The 24,160-nt window shown below is 37.3% G+C and overlaps 1 protein-coding gene across 1 annotated transcript; it reads left to right on the top strand.

Annotated features, from left to right (window-relative positions):
- LOC131150167 (amine oxidase [copper-containing] alpha 2, peroxisomal-like) lies at positions 1-24,160 on the top strand. Its single transcript, XM_058100752.1, has 5 exons — positions 1-948; positions 22,123-22,507; positions 22,755-22,868; positions 23,156-23,697; positions 23,780-24,160. The coding sequence occupies exons 1-5, from the start codon at positions 116-118 to the stop codon at positions 23,982-23,984; spliced, it is 2,079 nt and encodes a 692-aa protein (XP_057956735.1). The 5' UTR covers positions 1-115; the 3' UTR covers positions 23,985-24,160.

The raw sequence follows: 24,160 nt of genomic DNA, 5'->3' as shown, positions 1-24,160 counted from the left end.
CAGAAGAGCCGGCCCTAGATATAGTGGCAACAGCATCTACAATTTTTTTTTTAGAAAAACACACTCACACAGACCATCAACTGTGCTAGCTTTGGCTCTGGTGATCACAAAAGCCATGGATTCAGCAACCAAGAAACTACAACTCCTCTTCCCACCTTCCTCCACCCTCTTCCTCTTCTTCTTCTTCTTCTTCTTCTTCTTCTTACCATTAACAACATTCTCAATACCCCAACAGTACCATCCCCTAGACCCTCTCACCCCCTCCGAGCTCGCCCACGTCCGAACCCTCATCGCTGCCTCCTACCCCTCCTCCTCCCACAACCTCACCTTCCACTACGTCGCCCTCCTCGAACCCCCAAAGCCTACCGTCCTCTCTTGGCTCTCCGACGCCACCGCCTCCTCCGCCGCCGCCCCACCTCGCCGTGCCGTCGCCATCGCCCGCATCGACGGCGCAACCCACGAAATCACCGTCGACCTTTCGACCCTTTCTATCCTCTCTGACGAGACGATCGCCGGCGGCCGGCGCGGGTACCCGATGTTGACGTTCGAGGAGCAGACGGCGGCGAGCAGGCTGCCGCTGACGTACCCGCCGTTCGCGGCGTCGATAAAGAAGAGGGGACTGAAGCTGTCCGACGTCGTCTGTGGGGCGTGGACGGTGGGGTGGTTCGGAGGAGAAGAGGGGAGGCGGGTGTTTAAGGTTCTGTGCTTTTACGTGGAGGGGTCGCCGAGTTTATACGTGAGGCCGATTGAGGGGATTACGACGGTGGTGGATGTGGAGGAGATGAGAGTGATTGGGTACCGTGACAGGAGGAGAGTACCAGTGCCGAAAGCCGAAGGGACGGAGTACCGTGCGTCGCACCTGGCGCCGCCGTTCGGGCCTCATCTCGGCGGTATGGCCGTCGTGCAGCCGGAAGGACCGGGGTTCCGGATTGAGGGCCACACTGTCAGGTTTGTCTAGCTATATATGTATTATACATACTGATGACGTGCATGCATGTTTGCTAATACTAGACTGCTAGTTCTGCCATGCACACCGTTAATTTTAGTCTTAGATCGGGGACGGAAAGATAAAAAAGAAAATTATGTAAAAATTATGATGATTTTTTGATTTTATATACATTTATTTTTCAATTTCACATTTCATCATCTCACAATCCACATCACATCAACTATATATAATTTCAACTTTAAAAGGTGTTACCTTTGAATATCGAGAGAGTAAAAAGAATAATTGAAAGAAAAAGAAATTGTATATATATAACTGGAGGTTGGATTATAAATAAAATAAAATAAAGTTTTCTAAAAAAGTTTTTAGGTATATGCAGAGGTAAGGTAAATCCTTCGCACTATACCCTCATTAAAACCCTAACTTTGGGAATGAGTGTAGGTAAAAATTTTTCTCATTATAAATTATAAATTGTTGTTTTGGTGGATGCTTGCTAAGCAAGTTCATTATTAGCCTAACCAAATTATAATATTAATCACAATCAATAATACTCCCAAGCTAGCTTAGTTTAATATTTTTTAAAAGGATATTATTTTTATCATCACACCATGTCACATCACAGTACAACAAAATATACCTAATCTAATACTAATAGTTAATAATTAGTCAAATGTAATTTTATGGACAAAAAAAAAAAAAAAAAAAAAAAAATCTTGCCTTGCCTCAAATTTGATAAAAAAGATTAGAATCTTTAAAAAATTCTATTAACCTCCAACCTCAATAAAGGTTTGAAAAATGCAACAAATCTTGAGGTCTGCCAAAAAGATACAATTTTTTTTTCAAAGTTTTTTTTTTTTCTTTTTTTCTAAAAAAACAAGAGTGTTTGTGTCGTTTTGACAAAAACTTGAGGAGAGGTTCCTAAAAATTTTGAATTCTCAAGAAAGGTCCTTAAAATTTTTGAAATCACAAAGAGACTAGTGTCTTTTTTTGCTAAATCTCAGAAAAGGTCAATGTCTTTTGCATAAATTTTATTTTAAAAAATATAGAGATTATTGATTTTATGTATAAACGGATTAAAAATATATCATACATGAATTAAGGCATGTGTTTGATGATGATGATGATTACTATATTCATTATTTATTTATTTGCATTAATTAAATGTGAATTTTCATTTTCTCCCACGAACAAATGCAAGGCCCAGCCCAATAATTGGATATGGGTCTGTGGTTGCCACCTCAACTTAACTATTAAGTCCGAACAAGGACAGAGAGAGTGAGGACAGGACTCATGAGGTTGTCGGTCATATGGGCCTACCAGCAAGGCCCACCCAACGTGGCCCGGCTCACTCAGTGCTGAAAGTTGTTGAGATTCTCTCGTCTTCACCCCGCCATGGCGTCGCCGGGGACATCACTGGTGGTTCATGCTTCCCACCGTCCCATTATTATTAACTTTCTTCTCCAATGATCAAGTTCATTGGGAATGAATTTTCCTTTGTTGGAAACTTTAGTAAACTTGAATTAGACGGTGAGAGCAATTCATTTTTCTTTACATTTCTCTTTCAATTTAAAAAAGGATTTTGTATTTTTTGTTTTGGAAATAACGAAAATTCCAAATTTATTGATAAGCAGGGAAAAACCATGGTTACAAACAAGTTACAGTTGATTTACAATTAAACTAGCAAAACCATCCCAATCAATAAGACAAAAAAAAACCTAACAAAACATGACCCAAAATCCAATAAAACAAACTAAATAAGGTCATATGAATCAAAACAAAATAAAACAAAACAAAACAAACAAAAATAAAAACAAAAACAAAATACTTGCAAATTGATGACAATTACCTGCAAAATAGAAACTTAAGGAAAACATAGGAGAACCAAATGATACCAATTTAAAACGAAAGTTTGGAATACTCATTTTATCCATACGAATTAGACCTCTCATTTTACTCGACAGCATATCACCTACAAAATATCTCCTCGTGTTGCCTCCCTTGCCTTGATGAGCTAAGTAATCCGCCACCTAATTACCTTCTTTAAGGCTTCTAATGATTCAATATTCAAAAAATCAGAACTTTGATGAATTTATCAAACCAACCAAGCAAGTTATTTTATGCTGAGTTTAGATGTGCTTCAAAATTAAGATTCCTGCAATCCTCAAGGTTTAGTAAGATATAAAGATCATGCACACAATTAATATCTTTGCAGAATATTAAAGAGAGTAGGGAGAAGAGCATAGAATCGAATTTTTACAAGGTTCAACCCAAGACCTACGTCCTTACCGCAAACAACCGCTATAAGGATTCCAATTTTCTTTATTAGGCCAAATTTACAACCTCTCTCCCACAAAGGTGGAGTTCGCCTCTCTAACGAGAATCCCCTCCCGCTAGGCAACGATTCAATCCCCTGAACCATCAAAACAATTCTTTCTCTAACAAGAATACCCATTTTTACTAGTCTAACGATTCAACAATCCTAAACCATAAAAAACAACAAGAGAAACAAGAGCCTTGCGTACAAGTAATACTCTTAACAAGAGCAGATTAGTACAATTTAAAACAAATATACTTCAATTAAATCAATATAGAAAGATGAAGCTCTGATGATTGTTACCGGATTTCTGATTTAGAATTGAAATTCTTAATGTAAATAGATGAGAAAAACCTTAGCATTGTTAGCAATAGCACAACAATAGCTTTCAGAAAATTTTAGCAGTAGTATTCTGGAATTTGTTTCATGTGCTTGCTAGTTATTGTTTAATTCTTGAAATCAACATGTATTTATAGAGTTAACAAGTAATTTTTTGTGTTGCCCAAGTTGCTTGAAGTATTTCCTAAGTTTTCACAAAATTTGGAGTTCAAACAATCAATTTTGGAAAGTTTCCAACGTTATTTTTAAAAATTAAAACTCGAAGGTCAGTCGACTGAACTATTAGGGTCAGTCGTCTGATCTTTTAATTCAACGTATTTTTGAAACATAGTACAGGATCAGTAGTCTTATCCTGAGAGGTTAGTCGTATGACTCGGTTCTGTCTGCTTTCTTAAAAAGCTCATAAAATTTCAGTCACCTGTCCTGCTATCAGCTTCAACTACCTTTCAATATTTTGGGGTATAACTTTCACTATAAAACTTCAAATAAGACGATCTTGGTATCAAAAGAAAGCTAAGAAAAAAATCATAAAACTTTCATGTTGAACATTTTTGAAGATAAGAAGCCAATTGATAGAGAAAATTGCACATCAATGTAGATATAGAAAAAAAAAAGAGAATTTGGAGAATCCCGTTTTAATGCTTTTCATTTCAAAAATAATTTGAACCTTTTTGAAATAACTTTTGACATTATAAAAATATTTTTCAAGTATTTTAAAAGGTATCTAGGTCCAAGTAATTAACCAGAGAGTTTCATGCATCCATATTGAAATAGTTTGAAATACTTACATAAGACTTCTTAAAAGATAACTTTCTAAGCGCTAAGTCTTCATGTATTTGCTTTGTTCTCAGTGTCTTTACGTATTTGCTTTGACTTCCTTCATGTTTGACTTGACTTTAAGTTTCAATAGTCTTTAACTTCATAAGATCTTGTAGCATTAAGTTTGAGCTTTTAAAATACTATGTCAAGCACTTGTTCTTGAACACTTGGATCCTGAATCATCACTTAACCAAATATATTAAGTTCCTTTGCTTTATTATCCTCAAAACAAAATTCTAAACCTTGTGAGGCCAATAAACCACTTGTTCGGTTTATTGTAATCGTGCTTTGATACCAATTGTTAGTTAAGGTGTGATTCCAAGAGGGGGTGAATTGGGTATTTAAAAAATTTATGTAAAGCCTTAATAAATTTTAACTATTATGATTTTCACAAGTCCTCTAACTCCTCAATAATAGCAATATTCTCAACAGATAAATTTCAATATAAGTGTGCTTAAATATAAAAGAGTTTTTGCTATGATTCCAACAAGTGATCAAACAACACAATGAAAATAATAGTATTCACAGTAGATAAATATCAATATAAATATGCTTAAAATAAAAGAGTTAAGCAAGAGAGAGTGACATTGTTTTTACAAGGTTCGGCGATCCGTGCCTACGTTCTTACCTTAAGCAACGCGCTTGAGGATTCCACTATTCCCTCCTTCAATAGGTGGAGCAACCTCTCTCCTTCAATAAGCGGAGATGCCTTTCTCCTTCAATAGGTAGAGATGCCTTTACAATTCCCTCCTTCACTAGGCAGAGACGCCTCTTTCCTTCAATAGGCGGAGAAGCCTCTCAAGTGAAGATCCCCTTTCGCTTGTCAACAATTTAATCCTAGAATCGTCAAGATACAAAGTGTTGGCCTAACAAGGCTTAGAACCTTATTTTGATGATACCAAACTAAATGAACTTAACATGTTTTGCTAAGATCAGTTTTAGGGCTCAAATGATTGGTTAAAGAGATTAAGCTCAAAAAGACCAAGTTCTTAAAAAGATCAAGCTCAAGTCTTTTAAAGATATCCACATGAAGAATATACTTAAAGACATGAAAAAGAAAAAGACAACTGACGAAAGAAAGATTAAAAGAATGGAAGCCACTACATGAAGACTCAGTGTTTTAGAAAGTTCATAATGTTAAGAGTCTCATGTAAGTACTTCATATTTTCAGTATAAATGTTTGAAGCTCTTTAATAATGATTATAGATTTAGAGAACCATTTTTAAGACCTTAAAAAATACATCTTTCAAGTTTCAAATTAAAAATTCCAAAATTAAAAGCTAAAAGAGTTTTTAGAAATAAAATCTTAAAAATTGAAAATTGCATGCTCAAGCATCTGACTGAGTTTTATTAGGCGACTGACCTTTTATGTGGTTTTTAAGAAATGCAAACAGAACCTTGACAGGCGCCTCATAAATTCTTCTCAGGCGACTGATAGGCTTTCGAGGTTTTGTTAGGCGACTGACTGAACATCCTTAGGCGACTGACACAACACTGACTTTTGAAAATACGTTGGTTTTTTAAGGGATAGGTGCCTGACACCTTCTTGACAGGCGACTGACGTTTGTAAAAATTTAAAATAAAACAGTGTGGGAAAGTTTCTAAAAAAGATTGGTTGGGCTCCAAACTTTGTATAAACTTGAGAAATACTCCAAGTAAACTTAGGCAACATGAAAATTACTTTTAGAACTCTATAAATACATGTTTATTACAAATCAACAATCACCAACAATCAATTCAAAATCAATATTCAAGCTAACATTCTCTCTTTCAAGTTCTCCTACTGAAACACTCTTTCCTGAAAGTTCTTATTGATTCTTGCTGATCAAACTCTCATCAATTCTGAGTTTTCTACTGAAATTTCAATCCAGGAAAGAATCCACGATGATATTTGTATTGAGCTTCAAATCTTTATATTGATTATATTGCTGAAGTATACAGATTTCAATTGTACAAATTAGCTCTGTTTGGGAGTGTCTTCGTACACCAAATTGTATCTTGTTGTTCTTGTAGTTTTTGATGGTCCAGGGTTAATTGAATCGTTGACTAACCAAGCGTGGGGTAGAGCTTGGAGAGAAGAGCTCTATCCTACTTGAAGGAGTGTGTAAAAGGTTTGCTTTGTCCGGTTAAGGGAGCGGTATAGTAATCCTTAAGTGGTTTGCCTAAGGCAAGGACGTAGGCGGGTATAGCCGAATCTCATAAAAATCTCGGTGTCACTCTCTTCCTTATTCTCTTTAAATTTCAGCACATATAAATTGCGTGGTTGAGTACTTAATTTGTTGAAAATTAATTTACTTTTGGGAATTGTGGAAACCATAAGGGAGTATGTTGATTAATCAATATTATATTACGGAAACCACAAGAGAGTACGTTGATTGATTAATACCAAAGCATATTAATTTATTGGTTGGTTACATACTTAAATTCAAGGTACTTATTTGATATCAATATTTGAATTTTGGAAGTTTGGTTGAATTTTCTATTTTATTCCATATTGCAACATCAAGCTCACCTCATTAATTGGATTGATATAGAAAAGCTAAAATTTGAATATTTAAGCTTTGACCATCTATCACAAATAATTGTAATTGTAAAGTTGTTGTTGAGTGTGATTGCAAATTAACTAAAATTGAAAAAAAAGGATTAATTCTTAACTAAAAGAATTTGTAAAACAAGAATTTACAAAGAAATTTTTAAACACCCAATTCACCCCCTTCTTGGGAGTACACCTTACTTTTCACAAAGAAGTAATCAAATAAGAGTTGTACAAGAATAACTCTCTAAATGGAGTGGTTGTGTACACGAATCAAAACTCTAATACATTCTCAGTAGAAGATTAAAACAAAGCTTAAAGAGTTAGCTAGGGGTTTTTCTGATTTTTGAAAAGCAGTAAGCTTGAAAAATGAACTTAGAAAAATTTCTCAGTAGTGTGCGGCGTTAATCACAATCAATTAGTGTTCTTAACACGTTTAGGGATAGGTATTTATTCATAAGAATGAATTCTAGCCGTTGGCATGTTTAATTGCTCGATTAGTTAGAATTTTAGAGATTTTATTGCTGTTGCAAAACTTATCATGAACGCTTCGGTTGACTGAACTGATTGTTCGGTTGTCACGCCCTGAACTCGGCAATGGGTCCCAGGTGTGATTTTAGTAACCTAATTTGTCCCTGTATCATACAAAACACACATGATACTGTTGGCCTAACAAGGTCTTTCAATCGGTTTTGGTGATAACAAACAAATGACTATTTAACTTGGAAAGGTTGAGTTTTTGTGTTTCAAAAAATATGGATCAAGTTTGGTTCAAGTAAAGATCAAGTGTGATTCAAGTAAAGATCAAGTATGAATCAAGTGAGGGTCAACCAATCAATGATCCAAGGAGAAACTAAGGCATTTGCAGATAAAGTTATCTCAAGCAAATTTTCAAAGAACTTCAATAGCAACGAATGAGAAAGAATTCAAGCATGACATATAAAAGCTTAGGAAACAATTTGTAAGTATTTCAAAAGCTAAAATATCATTTGAAATATGTTTTGAAGCTCTTCCAAGAGATTATGAGGACTTAAAGACCTATTTAAGATTTCTGAAATAAGTCTTGTAAAAATCATAAGAGAGCAAATTAGTTTTTTTAAAGAAAAATATTTTCTAAAACAGGTTCTTAGCAGATCAGATGACTGAACTTTTCAGTTCAGATGTCTGAAGTAGCAACTTCAAATGACTGAACTTCATGTTTAGACATCTGAAGAATTACTTTAGACGTTTGAAGATTAAGTGCAGACGTCTGAAGATTTTATGGATCAAAACAGAAACAGGCAGTAGCAGTTCAAGTGTCTGAACTCGATACTTCACACATCTGAACCCTACACCTCAGATGTCTGAACCCTTTCTTTAGACATCTAACCCTGTGTCCAGTTAAATTTTTAAAGGGTTTCAGGAACTTCAGACGTCTGAACTCGAATCCTCAGACATCTGAACACTGTTCAACGAGAAATTTTTTAAAATTTAATATTTTAAAATATAGCCGTTTGAGCCCCAATTTTTCTAACAACTTGGGAAACTCTTTAAGGAAACTTTTGCAACAAGGAAACTTGTTTTGAAAGCCTATAAATACATCGTTTTTGTAAATCAAAACCACACCAAGCATTGAAAATCTCTCAAGCTCTCTTGCTCTCAAAGTCTCACCTTGTTCAATCTCTTGCAAGCTAAAAGTATTGTGATCCTGATATTCTTACTCATCAATTCCTGAAGAAAGATTACTAATTTCTCATATGGAGCAAAAGGAATTTGGTGAAATCCTTGTTTAGCTTCAAAAGTGTATTTCTTTCTTGATATTTATCTTTTGAAGTACATAGTTTAAATTTGTACTAATCTACTCTTTGTGTGAGCATCTCTTGTACACCGGCTTTTTGATATCTCTCTTGTAGATTTTGGACGATTCCAGGCTGTTGGATCGTTGACCAAACAAGAGTATATTATTTGGAGAAGGCGAGTTCTAGCCTTGGCCAAGGAGTGATTGTAAACAGGCGTTGTTCCACTCGTTTGCGGAACTGCTATAGTGGAACCCTTCGGTATTTTGCCAAGGGTGAGGACGTAGGCTGTGTTGAAGCTGAACCTCATAAAAACCTTGGGTCTTTCTCTATTCTTTACTTTCTATTTTCTGTACTTGCTATTGTTGTGTAAGTGCAGGTTACAGGTTTTAAAGTTAGACATAAACAAAGACTCTTGATATTTAGAAAGTACGTTTTGATTAACCGTTTGCAGAAACCCAAAAGGGAGTACGTTGGTTAATCTGCGGAAATCTTAATCAAGAGAAGTGCATACGAAGAGGTTACTCAAAGAAGGTGGTAAACATTCACAGGGAAATTGACAAAAGTACTAATATTCTTGGTTGAGTGGTTGAATTGCTTTGGTTTCATTGATTGGCTTGTGAATTTAAATTTCAGTATTTTCAAGTGAGATTATCAGTTATTAATTGTGTTTTTCTTGGTGTCATAAGCAAAAGCTCTAAAATTATTAAAATAAAAAAGAATCCAATTCACCCCCCCTCTTAGGAAGCTATTCCTAATTTCAAATACTATAATGAATGAGGTTTTGACCCCGTGGGGTTCTTGTGCACCCTATACACATTCACACACATGACATATACGCAGTGAAAAAGTTCATTCCATACATACATCGTACCATACTAGAATCTATACAAACCAACATCTGGGTCCCATAATACAAAACAAAGCCCCGGGTGTCTACAAAACCCAACACGACAACTCGGCCATAAACCAATACTTACGTTAGTACTAAATGCAGCTAGACCGACAACCACGCTCCCAATGCTAGGACGTTAGTTCCTGCTATTTGAGGGACCTGAAACACATTTGTATAATAGGGGTGAGACACCTCTTAGTAAGGACGAATCAGGTTATATTAGTGTGTGACATATGAGTGTTATTATAACATAAAACATAACACAATTCTAGTATTTTCTCAATGCAGTTACAATATAATCACAATACAATTCCAGTATATCTCACAAACACATGATCCATATCTAGTGTTGTCACACTCTTCGGCCTGAAGCTGGTCCACATTACATGGGGCTCCCGACATATGGCGAAGCCCCAGGCTCCCATGGGTTGCCGGTACGATATCTGGTGAACCCACACCCTTTGGTGATCAACCGGTATAGAAAGTGATATTTCACACCTTCTGCCTATGGTATTATACTGACCCGTTTCCACATGTAAGCCTTCGGGGATAGGCCGACGCACTTCGATTATCATCAACGTTCGGCCTTATTCCGACTCGGCATTTTCATAAAACCTGGAATATTTTGAGAACTCATGTCCTTATAACTCATTTCAACAAATCATAACCTACGGTACACAACCGGTTCGACCTTTCACAAACCTAGAACATTTCCAATAAAATAGTTCATTCCACACTTATTTGGTAAATACTTAATTACGATTTCAAGAATACAGTTTAAAAACAAGTCAAGGTACGACCATCTCCATACAATATTCTTAACAACATACATACGGTTTTCCTACGAAACTAGAGATGCAACCTGAACCCCCTTTTCCCCAAAACTGTAACTCGAAAACCCCATAATTTTACTCGTCATATTTTCCCAAATAAGTAGCCAAATCATAGATATAATCGTAAACAACAGTTTCACTGATTTTGATTGAAAAAATAACTGATACAAACAGAAACCCCTTACCTTTCCCTGAAAATCCAACATGAACTCTACGACTCCTAAACAACGAACCGAGTTCCCAAAACCTATACATCATAGTATGATAATTACTTACAATCTTATTATCTATAGATCTATCGAAATGGAAATGAAAACAGAGCCTTACCTCGATTTTTGGGTCAAAACCCGAATACCTCAAAATGAAGATCCGTTCCACAGAACACGTAGAGATTCCTTCCCCGATCCTCGCAATAACTTTAGATCATCGATTCTAACAACGAATGGTGAAGAAAACTAGAGAGAGAGAGAGTGGAACTTCGAGTTCCGGAGATAGAGAGAGAAATTTGGATATCTTGGCCAAGAGGCAAAGAAAAATATATTTATAGAGCCTTTGACTCAGCCAACCTCATCGATGAGGTGGCATCTTCGTCGACGAGTCAACGAAGGGAGTTCGTCGATGAGTCAATGAAGGGAGTTCGTAGACGTCGTGGTGACCTCGTCTATGAGCCAGACATTTGAGGATTTCTCAAAATCTCTCGGCTTCTCCTCGTCGATGAACTTCTGAATTTCGTCGCCGAACAATAGAAGGGCCTTCGTCGACAAAAAAACTGGCTTCATCGACTACGCCTGCTCAAATTACTGTTTTACCCTTTTCTTATTTATTTATTTCTTATCTCACAGGCCAGGTTCTTACATCGGTTGCCCAAACCAATTAAATCAGGAATTTCCAAACTGGCAGTACCCACTTGGTTGATTGAACTCCAAGGTTTGGTCGCCTGAGCCAACTAAGTCTGGAAATTTAAAATTGTAGTAGCCATTCGGTCGATTGAACCTTGAGGTTCGGTCACCCGAACCAAATGCGTCTGGAAATTAAAAATGGCAGTAGCCATTTAGTTGATTGAACCCTGAGGTTTGGTCGCCTGAAACTTCCTAATGCTAGACTAGTGTTCAGACTATGCATTTGGTCAATTGAGCACTTTGCCTCGGGCGCCCAAACATCCTGAAATACAAAATCCTTTATATTTTTTATTCCAAAAATGATTTTAGTGTTTTGAAATAACTTTTGCACTTGAAAAAATGTTTTCCAATAATTTTGAAGTACCTAGGGTTCAACTAAGTCACCTAAGAGTTTCGTCACAATAATCAAGTGAACTGTACTTACATGAATCCTAATTTCAATATACATAACAAAAATTCTCTTGATTCTTCAAGCTTGAACTTAGATTCTTCAAGCTTGGACTTTATGAGTTCCATGATCATAGAAAAATGCCATCCTCTTTTTTTTTCTATGAGTTCCATGATCATAGAAAAATGCCATCCTCTTGTATGCTTCACGACTTTCCATTTTGCATTTTTGTTGTACTTTAATACTTTAATACATGTATATACACTTAATAGCACAATTGAATGCCTTTGTTTTTAATTATCAAAACGAGATTAAACCTTATTAGGCCAACACAAAGGCGCAAGGAAATGTGTTTTAGCCCTACTAAGATGAAGGTAAGCTTCAAAGTTTTAAGGCATAAGTATTTTTGCAAATTTATTTTTAATATTAAAATATATAAACAAGTTATATATATATATATATATATCAAATAAATAAGAAAAAATAGGAAAATTACAAATAAAATTAGGAAAAAAATAAAATATGATTTCTAAATTAATTGTTGACCATTCTAAGAATGTGTGCTTAAATTCATTCATGTAAACTATGCTAAGGATAATTATAACATTTGAAAGTTCAAATCATGCTCATGCTCCCATGTGTGCAACTCTCAATCGTTTAAGAAAGGTTTGTTTCAGAGTTGAAAAGGTTCATTCATATTAGAGCATTCCTTAATCCTTTCATATGTACATTTGATTAAATTTTTCTGGCCCTAGTTTACTAATAGAATCTAGCTTAAAATTCACAAACCTAAAATGCCTAATAATAAGTATCAACTTAAAAAGCACAAAGAACTTTTTGTGCAAATGCATAAATCTTGTTATATTATCTTCTCGCCTTTGAGGTTTATTTATGCTATGCCTCACGGATTTTAGGCCCATATGGTCCTCAGACAAGTCTCAATTGTGCCTTTTAAAACATTGATCTCTACAATCTTGTAGCAAAGTCTTTTTTGTACATAGGTGACACTCCCTCAATGCTGTTTAATTACTTAAATGTATGTATGTATGTATGTATGTTGTAACGACCTGCTTATTTTACCATATTTTTTTTCATAATAATATCCAATATAATAATTCTGACAAATCATAATCAACTTGGACCCATGAATACCAGGGAAATACTTGAAATACAACACAGATTCCTAAGCAGCAGGAAACATAAAATCATATACATATCAAATTATCCAACCAACACAATACTAGAGTCTTACTACAACTGTCATATACTCACACATATCCCAAAACATCCAAAAGTGGCCTAGGGTCACCACCCAAAAAATCTATTAGACTCTAGCAACAAGACTTACCCTTCATACAGGGTAAAACAACTGAACTTTAACGTTGTGGAGCTTTATCCGCTCTTCTATCTGGGGCTCCTGAAATGTTTAGATAACTAGGGTGAGACACCTCTCAGTAAGGGAAATAAACTAATATTAGTGTGTGGCGACATGAGTAATTCCATGATATACATATAACAGTATAAAAATCATATTTAGTAAATCTACCCATATTATATCTGTGGAAAACATATTTTATCATATCATGGTATAACATACTGGATTTCTATACATATAAATTATCTTATATAACATGACATAGAAAACACCCTAGATGGATAGCTGGTTGGTGTTATGTCTTACCCCCACATGACTGGGTCATACAGCCCAAAGGCGGGACCTAGCAATGGTTGGCCGACCACGCTTGATCAAACAAAAGTCTGTAAGTACGATGGGTCTACCCCTCCTGGTATGGACACCAGAGGGACGCTTGCACTACAATAAACTACATCGACTGCCGATCTCCCACTACCCCGTACGGCAAGTGGTAGCACTAATATAGTCATGATCGTGATCATATAACTACGATACCGTGCTTCGTGAAAGCCTAAACCAAGCCAACCAGATTCTGATAACATATAATATATTTCCAAATAATGATACATGGCTATTTCATAATAATAACTGTCAAGTTAATATCTTCATATAATTTTGCATAACATATCATAAAAATCTTCGACCCTTATGCCGATATTTCATATAAATTCTCAGCACATACGCCGACATATCATGTAAAAACCTTGGCCGTACGCCGACATATCATATAAAAATCTCGGTCCGTACGCCAACATATCATATAAAATCCCCAGTTTGAAAAATCCCTATATCATTTAACATTTTCCCGGAAGCAGTAAAAACATACTTATTTTGTAAACATAATATTCCATCATCATAATTTTCCATGGTAAATTTTACTTATGCCACAAAAAATAGGTATTAATCATATTTCTGATCAACAACATTATTTCCAACATAATTCTACAACATACATATTTATCTGAAATTAAATGATGTAAAATAATAAATATATTTTCATGAAATCCTGACTTAGTTTATCCCCTTACCTGACTTCTAGAAAGCCCCTAAAATAACCAGTCCTGCACTTGTAGGATTCCTGGTTCAACACCTTGTTAACAACACCGCCTTGAACAAAACTTCAGTATTTCTTCGAGTACGACCTATTCTATAACTGTAGGAAAGCCAAATACTAAATAAAAAGCCTTACCCTGAACTTGGGACGAAGTCCAAGTTAATCCCACAAACGATCCACTCTAGCAGACTTGAAGAGAACTTCCTCAGGAGTGTCGTGGCGGCTACGGATCGTCGATCTAGCGAAGAATGGACCCAGAATCTTATAAAGAAGGGAGAGGGGATGAATAGGAGAGAGAGAGGGAGATTCTGCGTGAAAATTTTGCGCTGAAAAACGAGTTTAAGCTATTTATACACTTGCACTTGTCGACGAGCCACGTCACTTCATCGATGAGGCCACGAAGGAAGTTCGTTGACGAATGCTTATTCCTCGTTGATGAAATTCAGAGCTGAAAATAGCCTCTCGGTAACTTCTCGTCGACGAGACACATGTCCCCGTCGACAATCCCAATAAGCCACTTCATTGACGAACGTGAACCCCCTTTACAATTTCCCTTTTATCCTTTTTTATTATTTAAATACCCTAATTCTTTGGGTCTGTACATTCTTCCCTCCTTATAAAAATTTCGCTCTCAAAATTTACTATCCATACAATTCATCATCCCCTAAAGAAAACAGTCTACTTATTTTATTACTTACCCTCACTTATGGCAGAGGAATACCGTGGTTACATTTAGAGTTCTAGGAGATTACATATATAAAATAAAATTCTCCCAAAACTAAAATATTACTTACTAACTAAACTATTACATATATTGACTAATCTGCAAAAGAAAAATTACATAATTACTTCCACTTTTCTGATTACAACTGAGCTCCACTAAATAAATGTGGATATTTCTGCCATATATGTTCCTCGAGCTCCCAAGATGTTTCTTCTATTGCGTGATTTCTCCACAAGACTTTTACTAAAGGAATCTTCTTATTACGTAATTCCTGCTCTTTTCTGACTAGAATCTGTACTGTTACCTCCTCATAAATTAGTGAATCACTGAACTCTGATTCACCATAATGATCACATGAGAAGGATCTATGACGTATTTCCTCAATATAGAATCGTGGAATACGTCGTGTATCCTAGACAACACAAGTGGTAAAGCTAGCCTTTAGGCAACCAGCCCCACTTTCTCCAGAATCTCGAATAGGCCAATGAACCTAGGGCTAAGTTTACCTTTCTTCCCAAATCTCATAACCCCTTTTAACAGAGCTATTTTCAAAAACACATGGTCACCGATATCAAATTCCAACTTCCTGTGATGGTTATCGGCGTAACTTTTTTGTCGGCTTTGAGCTGCACTGATTCTGTCTCTGATGAGCTGAACCTTATTATATGCTTGCTGTACTAACTATGACCCCACAACTCTTCGCTCATCTATTTCATCCCAATATAAAGGAGAATGACATCTCCTACCATAGAGAGCCTCAAACGGTACCATACCAATGCTGGCCTAATAACTATTATTGTACGCAAACTCCACCAGCAGCATAAACTAGGTCTAACTACCCACAAGGTCTAGCACACATGCTCGAAGCATATCTTCTAATATCTGAATCATCCTCTCAGTCTGCCCATCTGACTGAGGATGGAATGCCATGTTAAAAGATAACTGAGACCCTAGAGCTTCCTGTAAACTTCTCCAAAATTGTGACGTGAAACGCGAGTCCCAATCTAACGCTATAGACATAGGCACACCGTGAGAATGGACTATCTACTTAATATAAATCTTTGCCAGTCTGTTAATGGAGTAGCTGATCTTGATGGAAAGAAAATAGGGGGTCTTAGTCAAATAATCTACAATCATCCAGATTACATTCTGGCCATACATTGCCGACGGCAGCCTTGAAATAAAATCCATAGATATGTGACCCCATTTCCACTTTGGGATAAAAAGTGGCTGCAACTGGCCCACCAGTCTCTGGTGCTCAGCTTTTACCTGCTGGCACGTCAAACACTGTGCTACATATTTAGCAAGTTCTTTATTTATACCACTCCACCAATAAAACTCTTGCAGATCCCTATACATTTTCGTGCTTCCAGGATGAACTGTGTATAAAAATTTGTGAGCCTCTTCTAAGATTGTATTTTTGATATCAGCATTAGCAGGAACACATAATCTAGAATAGAACCACAAAGCCCCGTCATCTGTGATACTAAACTCCTCTCCCTGACCACTCTGTACTCTGATCATTACCTCTGCTAATTCTGGATCATCTTTTTGAGCAACTTTAATCCTTTCTTGTAGAGTAGGATGCACCACTAAACTGGAAATACATACCTGAGAACCAATCTCAACCAACTCTATGCCGAGTCTCTCCAAATCCATCATGCTCAGATAATGAATCTCCATAGCTGCAAGTGCTGGTCCCACAGACTTCCTGCTCAATGCATCAACTACCACGTTTGCTTTTCCTGGGTGGTAACTGATAGTACAATCAAAATCTTTAATAAGCTCCAACCACCTTCTCTACCTCATGTTTAGTTCCTTCTAAGTGAAAAAGTACTTTAAACTCTTATGGTCAGAGAAGATTTCGCATTGCTCATCATACACGTAATGCCTCTAAATCTTTAGTACATGTACTATTGTAGCCAATTCAAGATCATGGGTAGGGTAGTTTTTTTCATATTCTTTCAACTGCCTGGAAGCATACGCTACCACCCTATCATGCTGCATCAATACACAACCAAGTCCCTTCAAGGATGCATCACTGTAGATAACATAACCCTCACCCCTTGATAAGATGATTATCACTAGTGTCGTGACAAACCTTTGCTTCAGTTCCTGGAAGCTCTGCTTATAATTTTTCTCCCATTCAAATATGGTATTCTTCCTAGTCAGTCGTGTTAGAGGCCCTAATAACGCCGAGAATCCCTCAACAAAACGACGATAATACCCAGCTAGCCCCAAGAAACTCCTGATCTCCTGGACGTTCCTTGGTCTAGCCCAATTCACTACCGCATCAATTTTGCTAGGATCCACAGAAATTCCATCCCCTGAGATGATATGCCCTAAAAACACAACCTTCTCGAGCCAGAATTCACATTTGCTGAACTTGGCGTATAACTTCTTTTCCCTGAGCATTTGTAAAACCTGCCTTAAATATGTCTCATGCTCCTCATAACTCCTCGAATAGACTAGTACATTATCAATAAAAACAACAACAAACTGGTCTAAATATTGGTGAAAAACTTTATTCATCAAGTCCATAAATATAGCAAGAGCATTCCTCAAACCAAACGGCATAACGAGGAATTCATAATGCCCATATTTGGTCTTGAAAGCTATCTTCGAGACGTCTTCTGCTTTCACTTTCACCTGATGATAGCCTGATTTGAAGTCAATCTTAGAATACACTCGTGTACCCTGGAGCTGGTTAAATAAATCATTTATACGGGGTAGAGGATACTTGTTCTTGATTGTCACCTTATTAATTTCCCTATAATCTATACATATCCTTATGGACCCGTCTTTATTCTTCACAAATAACACTGGGGCTCCCCATGGAGATACACTGGGTCGGATAAATCCCTTATCAAGCAAATCTTATAACTGATTCTTTAATTCTACCAATTATGCTAGCACCATTTGATAAGGTGCTTTAGAGATCGGCGCTGTACCTGAGAGTAGATCAATAGGAAAATCTACCTTCCGATTAGGTGGCAAGCCCAGTAACTTATCTGGAAAAACATCTGTAAAATCCTTTATTAGTGGCGTACTAGTGAGCTTCATTTCATTTCCTCTCATTTCCTTCACAAAGGCCACGAATCCCTTACAACCACTCAGGAGTAGTCTCCTCGCCTGAATAGTTAAAACTAGCTGAGGTGGAGACTGCACTCGTGACCCTATAAACTCGAATTCTGGTCTTCCTAGAGGTTTGAATTTTACTTATTTCAAACGACAGTCTATGCTGGCGTAATTGGTTCCAACCAGTCTATACTAAAAATTACATCGAACCCGTGCATGTCTAATACTATCAAATTTGTTGGCAAAATTTTTCCCTGAATATCAACTGGATAGTCTAGGAGCACTCTACTACACCTCACTACTGACCCTGTCGGTGTAGTTACTAATAGTTTGGTGTCTAACAACTGTGTTTCTGGCCCACATAATCTAATACACTCCATAGACACGAACGAATGTGTGGCTTCTAAATCAAACAATATAATAACTTTAAATGAAAACATGTTAATCATACCTGTCACCACATCGCCGACTGTCTCAGCATCCCCAGGCGTCAAAGCATAGACCATCGCTAGAGCTACATTCCTCTGCCGGTCACCACGGGGAGCTTGATAGCCTCCCTCGCCTTCTTTACTTCATCAGGAACAATGTACGGAGCGAAGCGAGATAGCTTTATAAACCGTGCCACATACGGCTGAATTGACTGCTATTCTTGTTTCAGATTTAGGAACTCTTCCACTTTAACTTCCCTGATAGTGACTGGAAAATATCTATGAAAGAATAATTCTTTAAATCGGTCCCATGTCATAGCTATTGGCGTCGTCCTCTGCTGCTCTAGAAGTCTCACAGCAGTCCATCACCTCTAGGCCTCCCCTACGAGTTTATAGGTGGCGAAGAGGACCCTTTGTTCCTCCGTACACTGTAATATGACCAAAACTTTCTTGATTTCCTGCATCCAATTCTCGGCGGCTGCAGGATCAACTCCTTCTGAAAATGCCAGATGATTCATCTTGGTAAACTTCTCTATCATGCACCCATGGCCTGTAGACGGGCCTCCCTGCTCTCTGGAGCTCCTAGTGATCTTAGCCATAATCTGCTGAGCCACGCTGCGTAGTACTGCATCAGAATCAGTCCCTCCTACACTCGAGGGCCCTGCACCATCACTTCCGCTCATATGGGCACTAACTCTTCCAAGGTCCATCTTGAAAAACAATAAACATGATTTAGAGTTTACTCGCCTAACATAGTCCCCTAACTTAACATTCTCATCTTATTTCTAGATCCAGTCCTACATTCTAAGAACATAACTCAACAATAGTTTACTATGGTTTTCCTGAAATCGTCATCCCAGGAAAAACACAGAAACCACCATGAAAGTCCCGTCTCTAGACAGTAGAACAAAACCTTAAATCCTTTTCCTATACTCTAGTATCGTTTCTGCTGCACTCTAAAGTCTACAGAACCTAGCAACCTAGGCTATGATATCAAACTATAACGACCTGCTTATCTTACCATATTTTTTTTCATAATAATATCTAATATAATAATTCTGAAAAATCATAATCAACCTGGACCCATGAGTACCAGGGAAATACTTGAAACACAACACAGAATCTTAAGCAGCAAGAAACGTAAAATCATATACATATCAAATTGTCCAACCAACACAATACCAGAGCCTTACGACAACTATCATATACTTACACATATCCCAAAACATCTAAAAGTGGCCTAAGGTCACCACCTAAAAATCTGTTAGACTCTAGCAACAAGACTTACCCTTTAGACAGGGTAAAACAACTGAACTTTAACGCTGTGGAGTTTTATCCGTTCTTCTATCTGGGGCTCTTGAAATGTTTAGATAACTGGGGTGAGACACCTCTTAGTAAGAGAAATAAACTAATATCAGTGTGTGGCAACATGAGTAATTCCGTGATATACATATAACAGTATAAAAATCATATTTAGTAAATCTACCCGTATCATATCTGTGGATAACATATTTTATCATATCATGGTATAACATACTGGATTTCTATACATATAAATTATCTCATATAGCTGGACATAGAAAACACCATAGATGGATAGTTGGTTGGTGTTATATCTTACCCCCACATGACTGAGTTGTACGGCCCAAAGACGGGACCTAGCAATGGCTGGCTGACCACGCTAGATCAATCAAAACTCTGTAAGTACAATGGGTTTGCCCCTCCTGGTCCGGACACCAGAGGGACGCCTGCCCTACAATAAACCACATCGACTGCAGATCTCTCACTGCCCCATACGGCAAATGGTAGCACTAACATAATCATGATCGTGATCATATAGCTACGGTACTGTGCTTCGTGAAAGCTTAAACCAAGCCAACCAAGTTCTGATAACATATAATATATTTCCAAATAATGATACATGACTATTTTATAATAATAACTGTCAAGTTAATATCTTCATATAATTTTGTATAACATATCATGAAAATCTTCAGCCCTTACACTAGTATTTCATATAAAATCCTCAGCCTGTACGCCGACATATCATATAAAAACCTCGGCCCGTACGCCGACATATCATATAAAATCCCCGATTTGAAAATCCCTGAATCATTTAACATTTTCTCGGAAGCAGTAAAAACATACATGTTTTGTAAATGTAATATTCCATCATCATAATTTTTCATGGTTAATTTTACTTATGCCACACAAAATAGGTATTAATCATATTTCTGATCAACAACATTATTTCCAATATAATTCTACAACATACATATTTATCTGAAATTAAATACTGTAAAATAATAAATACATTATCATGAAATTCTGACTTAGTTTATCCCCTTATCTGCCTTTTGGAAAGCCCCTAAAATAACTAGTCCTGCACTTGTAGGATTCTCGGTTCAACACCTTGTAAACAACATCGCCTCGAACAAAACTTTAGTATTTCTTCGAGTACTACCTATTTTATAATTGTAAGAAAGCCAAATACTAAATAAAAAGCCTTACCCGGAACTTGGGATGAAGTCCAAGTTAGCCCCACCAACGATCCACTCCAGCAGACTTGAAGAGAACTTCCCCAGAAGTGTCGTGGTGGTTTCGAATCGTCGATCTGACGAAAAATGGACCCAGAATCTTAAAGAGAAGGGAGAGGGGACGAACAGGAGAGAGAGAGAGAGAGAGAGAGAGAGAGAGAGAGAGAGAGAGAGAGAGAGAGAAAGGAAATTCTGCATGAAAATTATGCGCTGAAAATTGAGTTTGAGCTATTTATACACCTGCACTCGTCGACGAGCCATGTCACTTCGTCAACGAGGTCACGAAGGAAGTTCGTCGACGAATGCTTATTCCTTATCGACGAAATTTAGAGCTGAAAATAGCCTCTCAGTAATTTCTCATTGACGAGACATGTGTCCCTGTCGACGAGAACCTGCTGTGACCTCCTTTACAATTTCCCTTTTCTCCCTCTTTTATTATTTAAATATCATAATTCTTCGGGTCTCTACATATGTACTCAACAATGGGTACATGGTCTAGCCCTCCACCACCACTTCCTTTTCCTTTTGATAATTTTTTGGTAAAATTTGAAAACTATGCTAAGGAATTCCGATGTGATTAAGGACAATCACTAGCATCTTTTCCTCGAGCAGTTCTCCAATTAAGTTCACTAGATGTTCATCTGGGAATTGAAAACTACATAGTACCTACAACCAGTGTTATTACAAGAAGAAGATTTAAGGAGAATGTAGTTTGTTACCTCTTTACTGAAAAAGGTTTTTTTTTTGGTAAAAGAGGGTGCACCTCATTTCTTAATTTTATTAATAACCCTCACTTATGACGGAGGAATACTGTGAAAACAAAAGGACACTCGGGGCTTACAAATGACCAATAAAACACCCCATGCATTAAACCAAACAAAAGAAGAAAACAATCCTATACCAATACAAAAAGGAAACTAACTAAACATACCTCATATAAGCCGTATCCTACTTATCCAATCTATACAAACCTTATAACTCTAGAAAGTTGACTACTATTTGTAAACAAACTATTCCTCCCCATAACACCTTGTCGAGTCAACTCATCTGCCACTTTATCCCCTTCTCTATAGGGATGATTTATCGAAAAATCTACACCCAAAGCTTATTAACCAACAATCTTCAATTTGTAAATTGCATAATCAGGTGGGCAAATTGGGTCTTCCATCTGGGTTTTGATATTCGAGCAGGTCCAGTCATATCTCTTGCATCAATTTATGATCTTGAGAAGCAAAGATATCGCCGGGTGTTGTACAAAGGGTACATATCAGAGCAATTTATACCATACATGGATCCAACCGAGGACTGGTACTACAAAGCCTTCTTGGATATAGGTGAATACGGGTTTGGTCTATGTGCAGTGCCACTAGAGCCCCTTTCTGACTGCCCTGCCAATGCTGTTTTTATGGATCAGTACTATGCTGGCCAAGATGGTAAGCCTGTGAAAATACCAAATGCCTTCTGCATATTTGAACGGTCGGCTGGGAACGTTATGTGGCGTCACACTGAGACTGCAATCCCAGGAGAGGTGGTAAGTAGTTTCTCAACACCTACATTTTTTTTTTTTTTAACTCAGAAGAGTGCCCATAGGGAAATGTGTTTTGTTTTGTTTTTGCTTCAGTCTAGTTCTCCAGAATAACTCTTTTAATCATATTTCTACATTGAGAATCAAAGCAGAATGTTGTCATATGTATTTCATGTGACCAATTTCTAAAGAAGTAAAAAATAAAAACAAAGCAGTTGTGGTGGTTTTAAATGAGGATCAGATGTTTTGACAGATAAGGGAGGTTAGACCAGAGGTTAGCCTCGTGGCGAGGATGGTCTCCACGGTGGGCAACTATGACTATATAATTGATTGGGAATTCAAACCCAGTGGTTCCATCATAGTCCAGGTACAACATGGCTTTCTTATATTGACAATAAGCTGCTGCTGCTACACTGTTTGGATCGTGTGATTTACATCAAGTCCTTTAAAGTACTGAAAAGAGCTTATTTCCTGGCTAATGTAAATGGAATGGATGGAATAGAATTGATTTCTCTATTTCTACATGTTCGTCATACAGTTTTTGATTTCATTCCACTTCTAATCCACTCCATTCCAGCATACCAAAATTCACAAAAAAATGGATGGTTTATTATTTTATATTCTGTGTAACTGTTTTTTTTTTTTGCCTTACAGGTTGGGCATACTGGTGTACTAGAAACCAAGGGTGTCCCATACACCCATGTCAACCAGATAAAGGAGGCTGTCTATGGGACATTGTTTGCAGAAAACACTGTAGGAGTATACCATGATCACTTCTGGACCTATTATCTTGACCTCGACGTGGATGGCGATGCCAACTCCTTTGTCAAGGCCAAATTGGTGAGAAAGCGAGTGAGGGACAATGACTCACCAAGAAAGAGCTATTGGACTGTTGTTAGAGAAACTGCCAAAACAGAATCAGATGCCCGAATTCAAGTGGACTACTTGAATCCAGCAGAGCTCCTAGTGGTGAATCCTAACAAGAAGACCAAGCTTGGGAACTATGTTGGGTATAGGTTGATTCCAGGGCCTGTGTGCAGTCCTCTTTTGTCTGATGATGATTTCCCACAAATCCGTGCAGCCTTCACCAAGTATCCTGTCTGGGTTACTCCCTATAATGAGTCTGAAAAATGGGCAGGAGGGCTATATGCTGATCAGAGCCGAGGGGATGACACCTTAGCTGTTTGGAGCCTCAGGTACCATTTAATTGTGTTTAGCATCCATGCGAAGCAAAATTTTGAACTAGTTTTTCTTCTCTTCTTTTTGTTTAATGTGCAGAAATAGAAAGATTGAAAGCCAGGATATTGTGCTATGGCACAACATGGCATTTCACCATGTCCCGTATCAAGAAGATTTTCCAGTGATGCCGACAAGAACTGCTGGATTTGAGCTTCGGCCGACCAATTTCTTTGAGAGTAATCCAGTGCTTAAGACAAGAATTCCTAAGCATGTGCCCTGGCCTAACTGCACCAGCAGCCCCTAGCTGGTTGAATTTTTTACATGTTGATGTACTCTTGCAACAGATTAAGAAAATAAGTTCAAGCTGCAAGGACTTGCTTTTTGTGTTTTGATAGTTTTGGCCACATCTGTTGTACAATAAGGGATCAGTGTTTGCAGGTACTGTAGGTGTTGGGTGAAATTCACTGTTTCTTCTCCAAA

The sequence above is a fragment of the Malania oleifera genome, chromosome 3, assembly GCF_029873635.1.
Source record: "Malania oleifera isolate guangnan ecotype guangnan chromosome 3, ASM2987363v1, whole genome shotgun sequence".
Taxonomy (NCBI): Eukaryota; Viridiplantae; Streptophyta; class Magnoliopsida; order Santalales; family Ximeniaceae; genus Malania; species Malania oleifera.
This window is presented reverse-complemented; position numbering and strand designations above follow the sequence as displayed.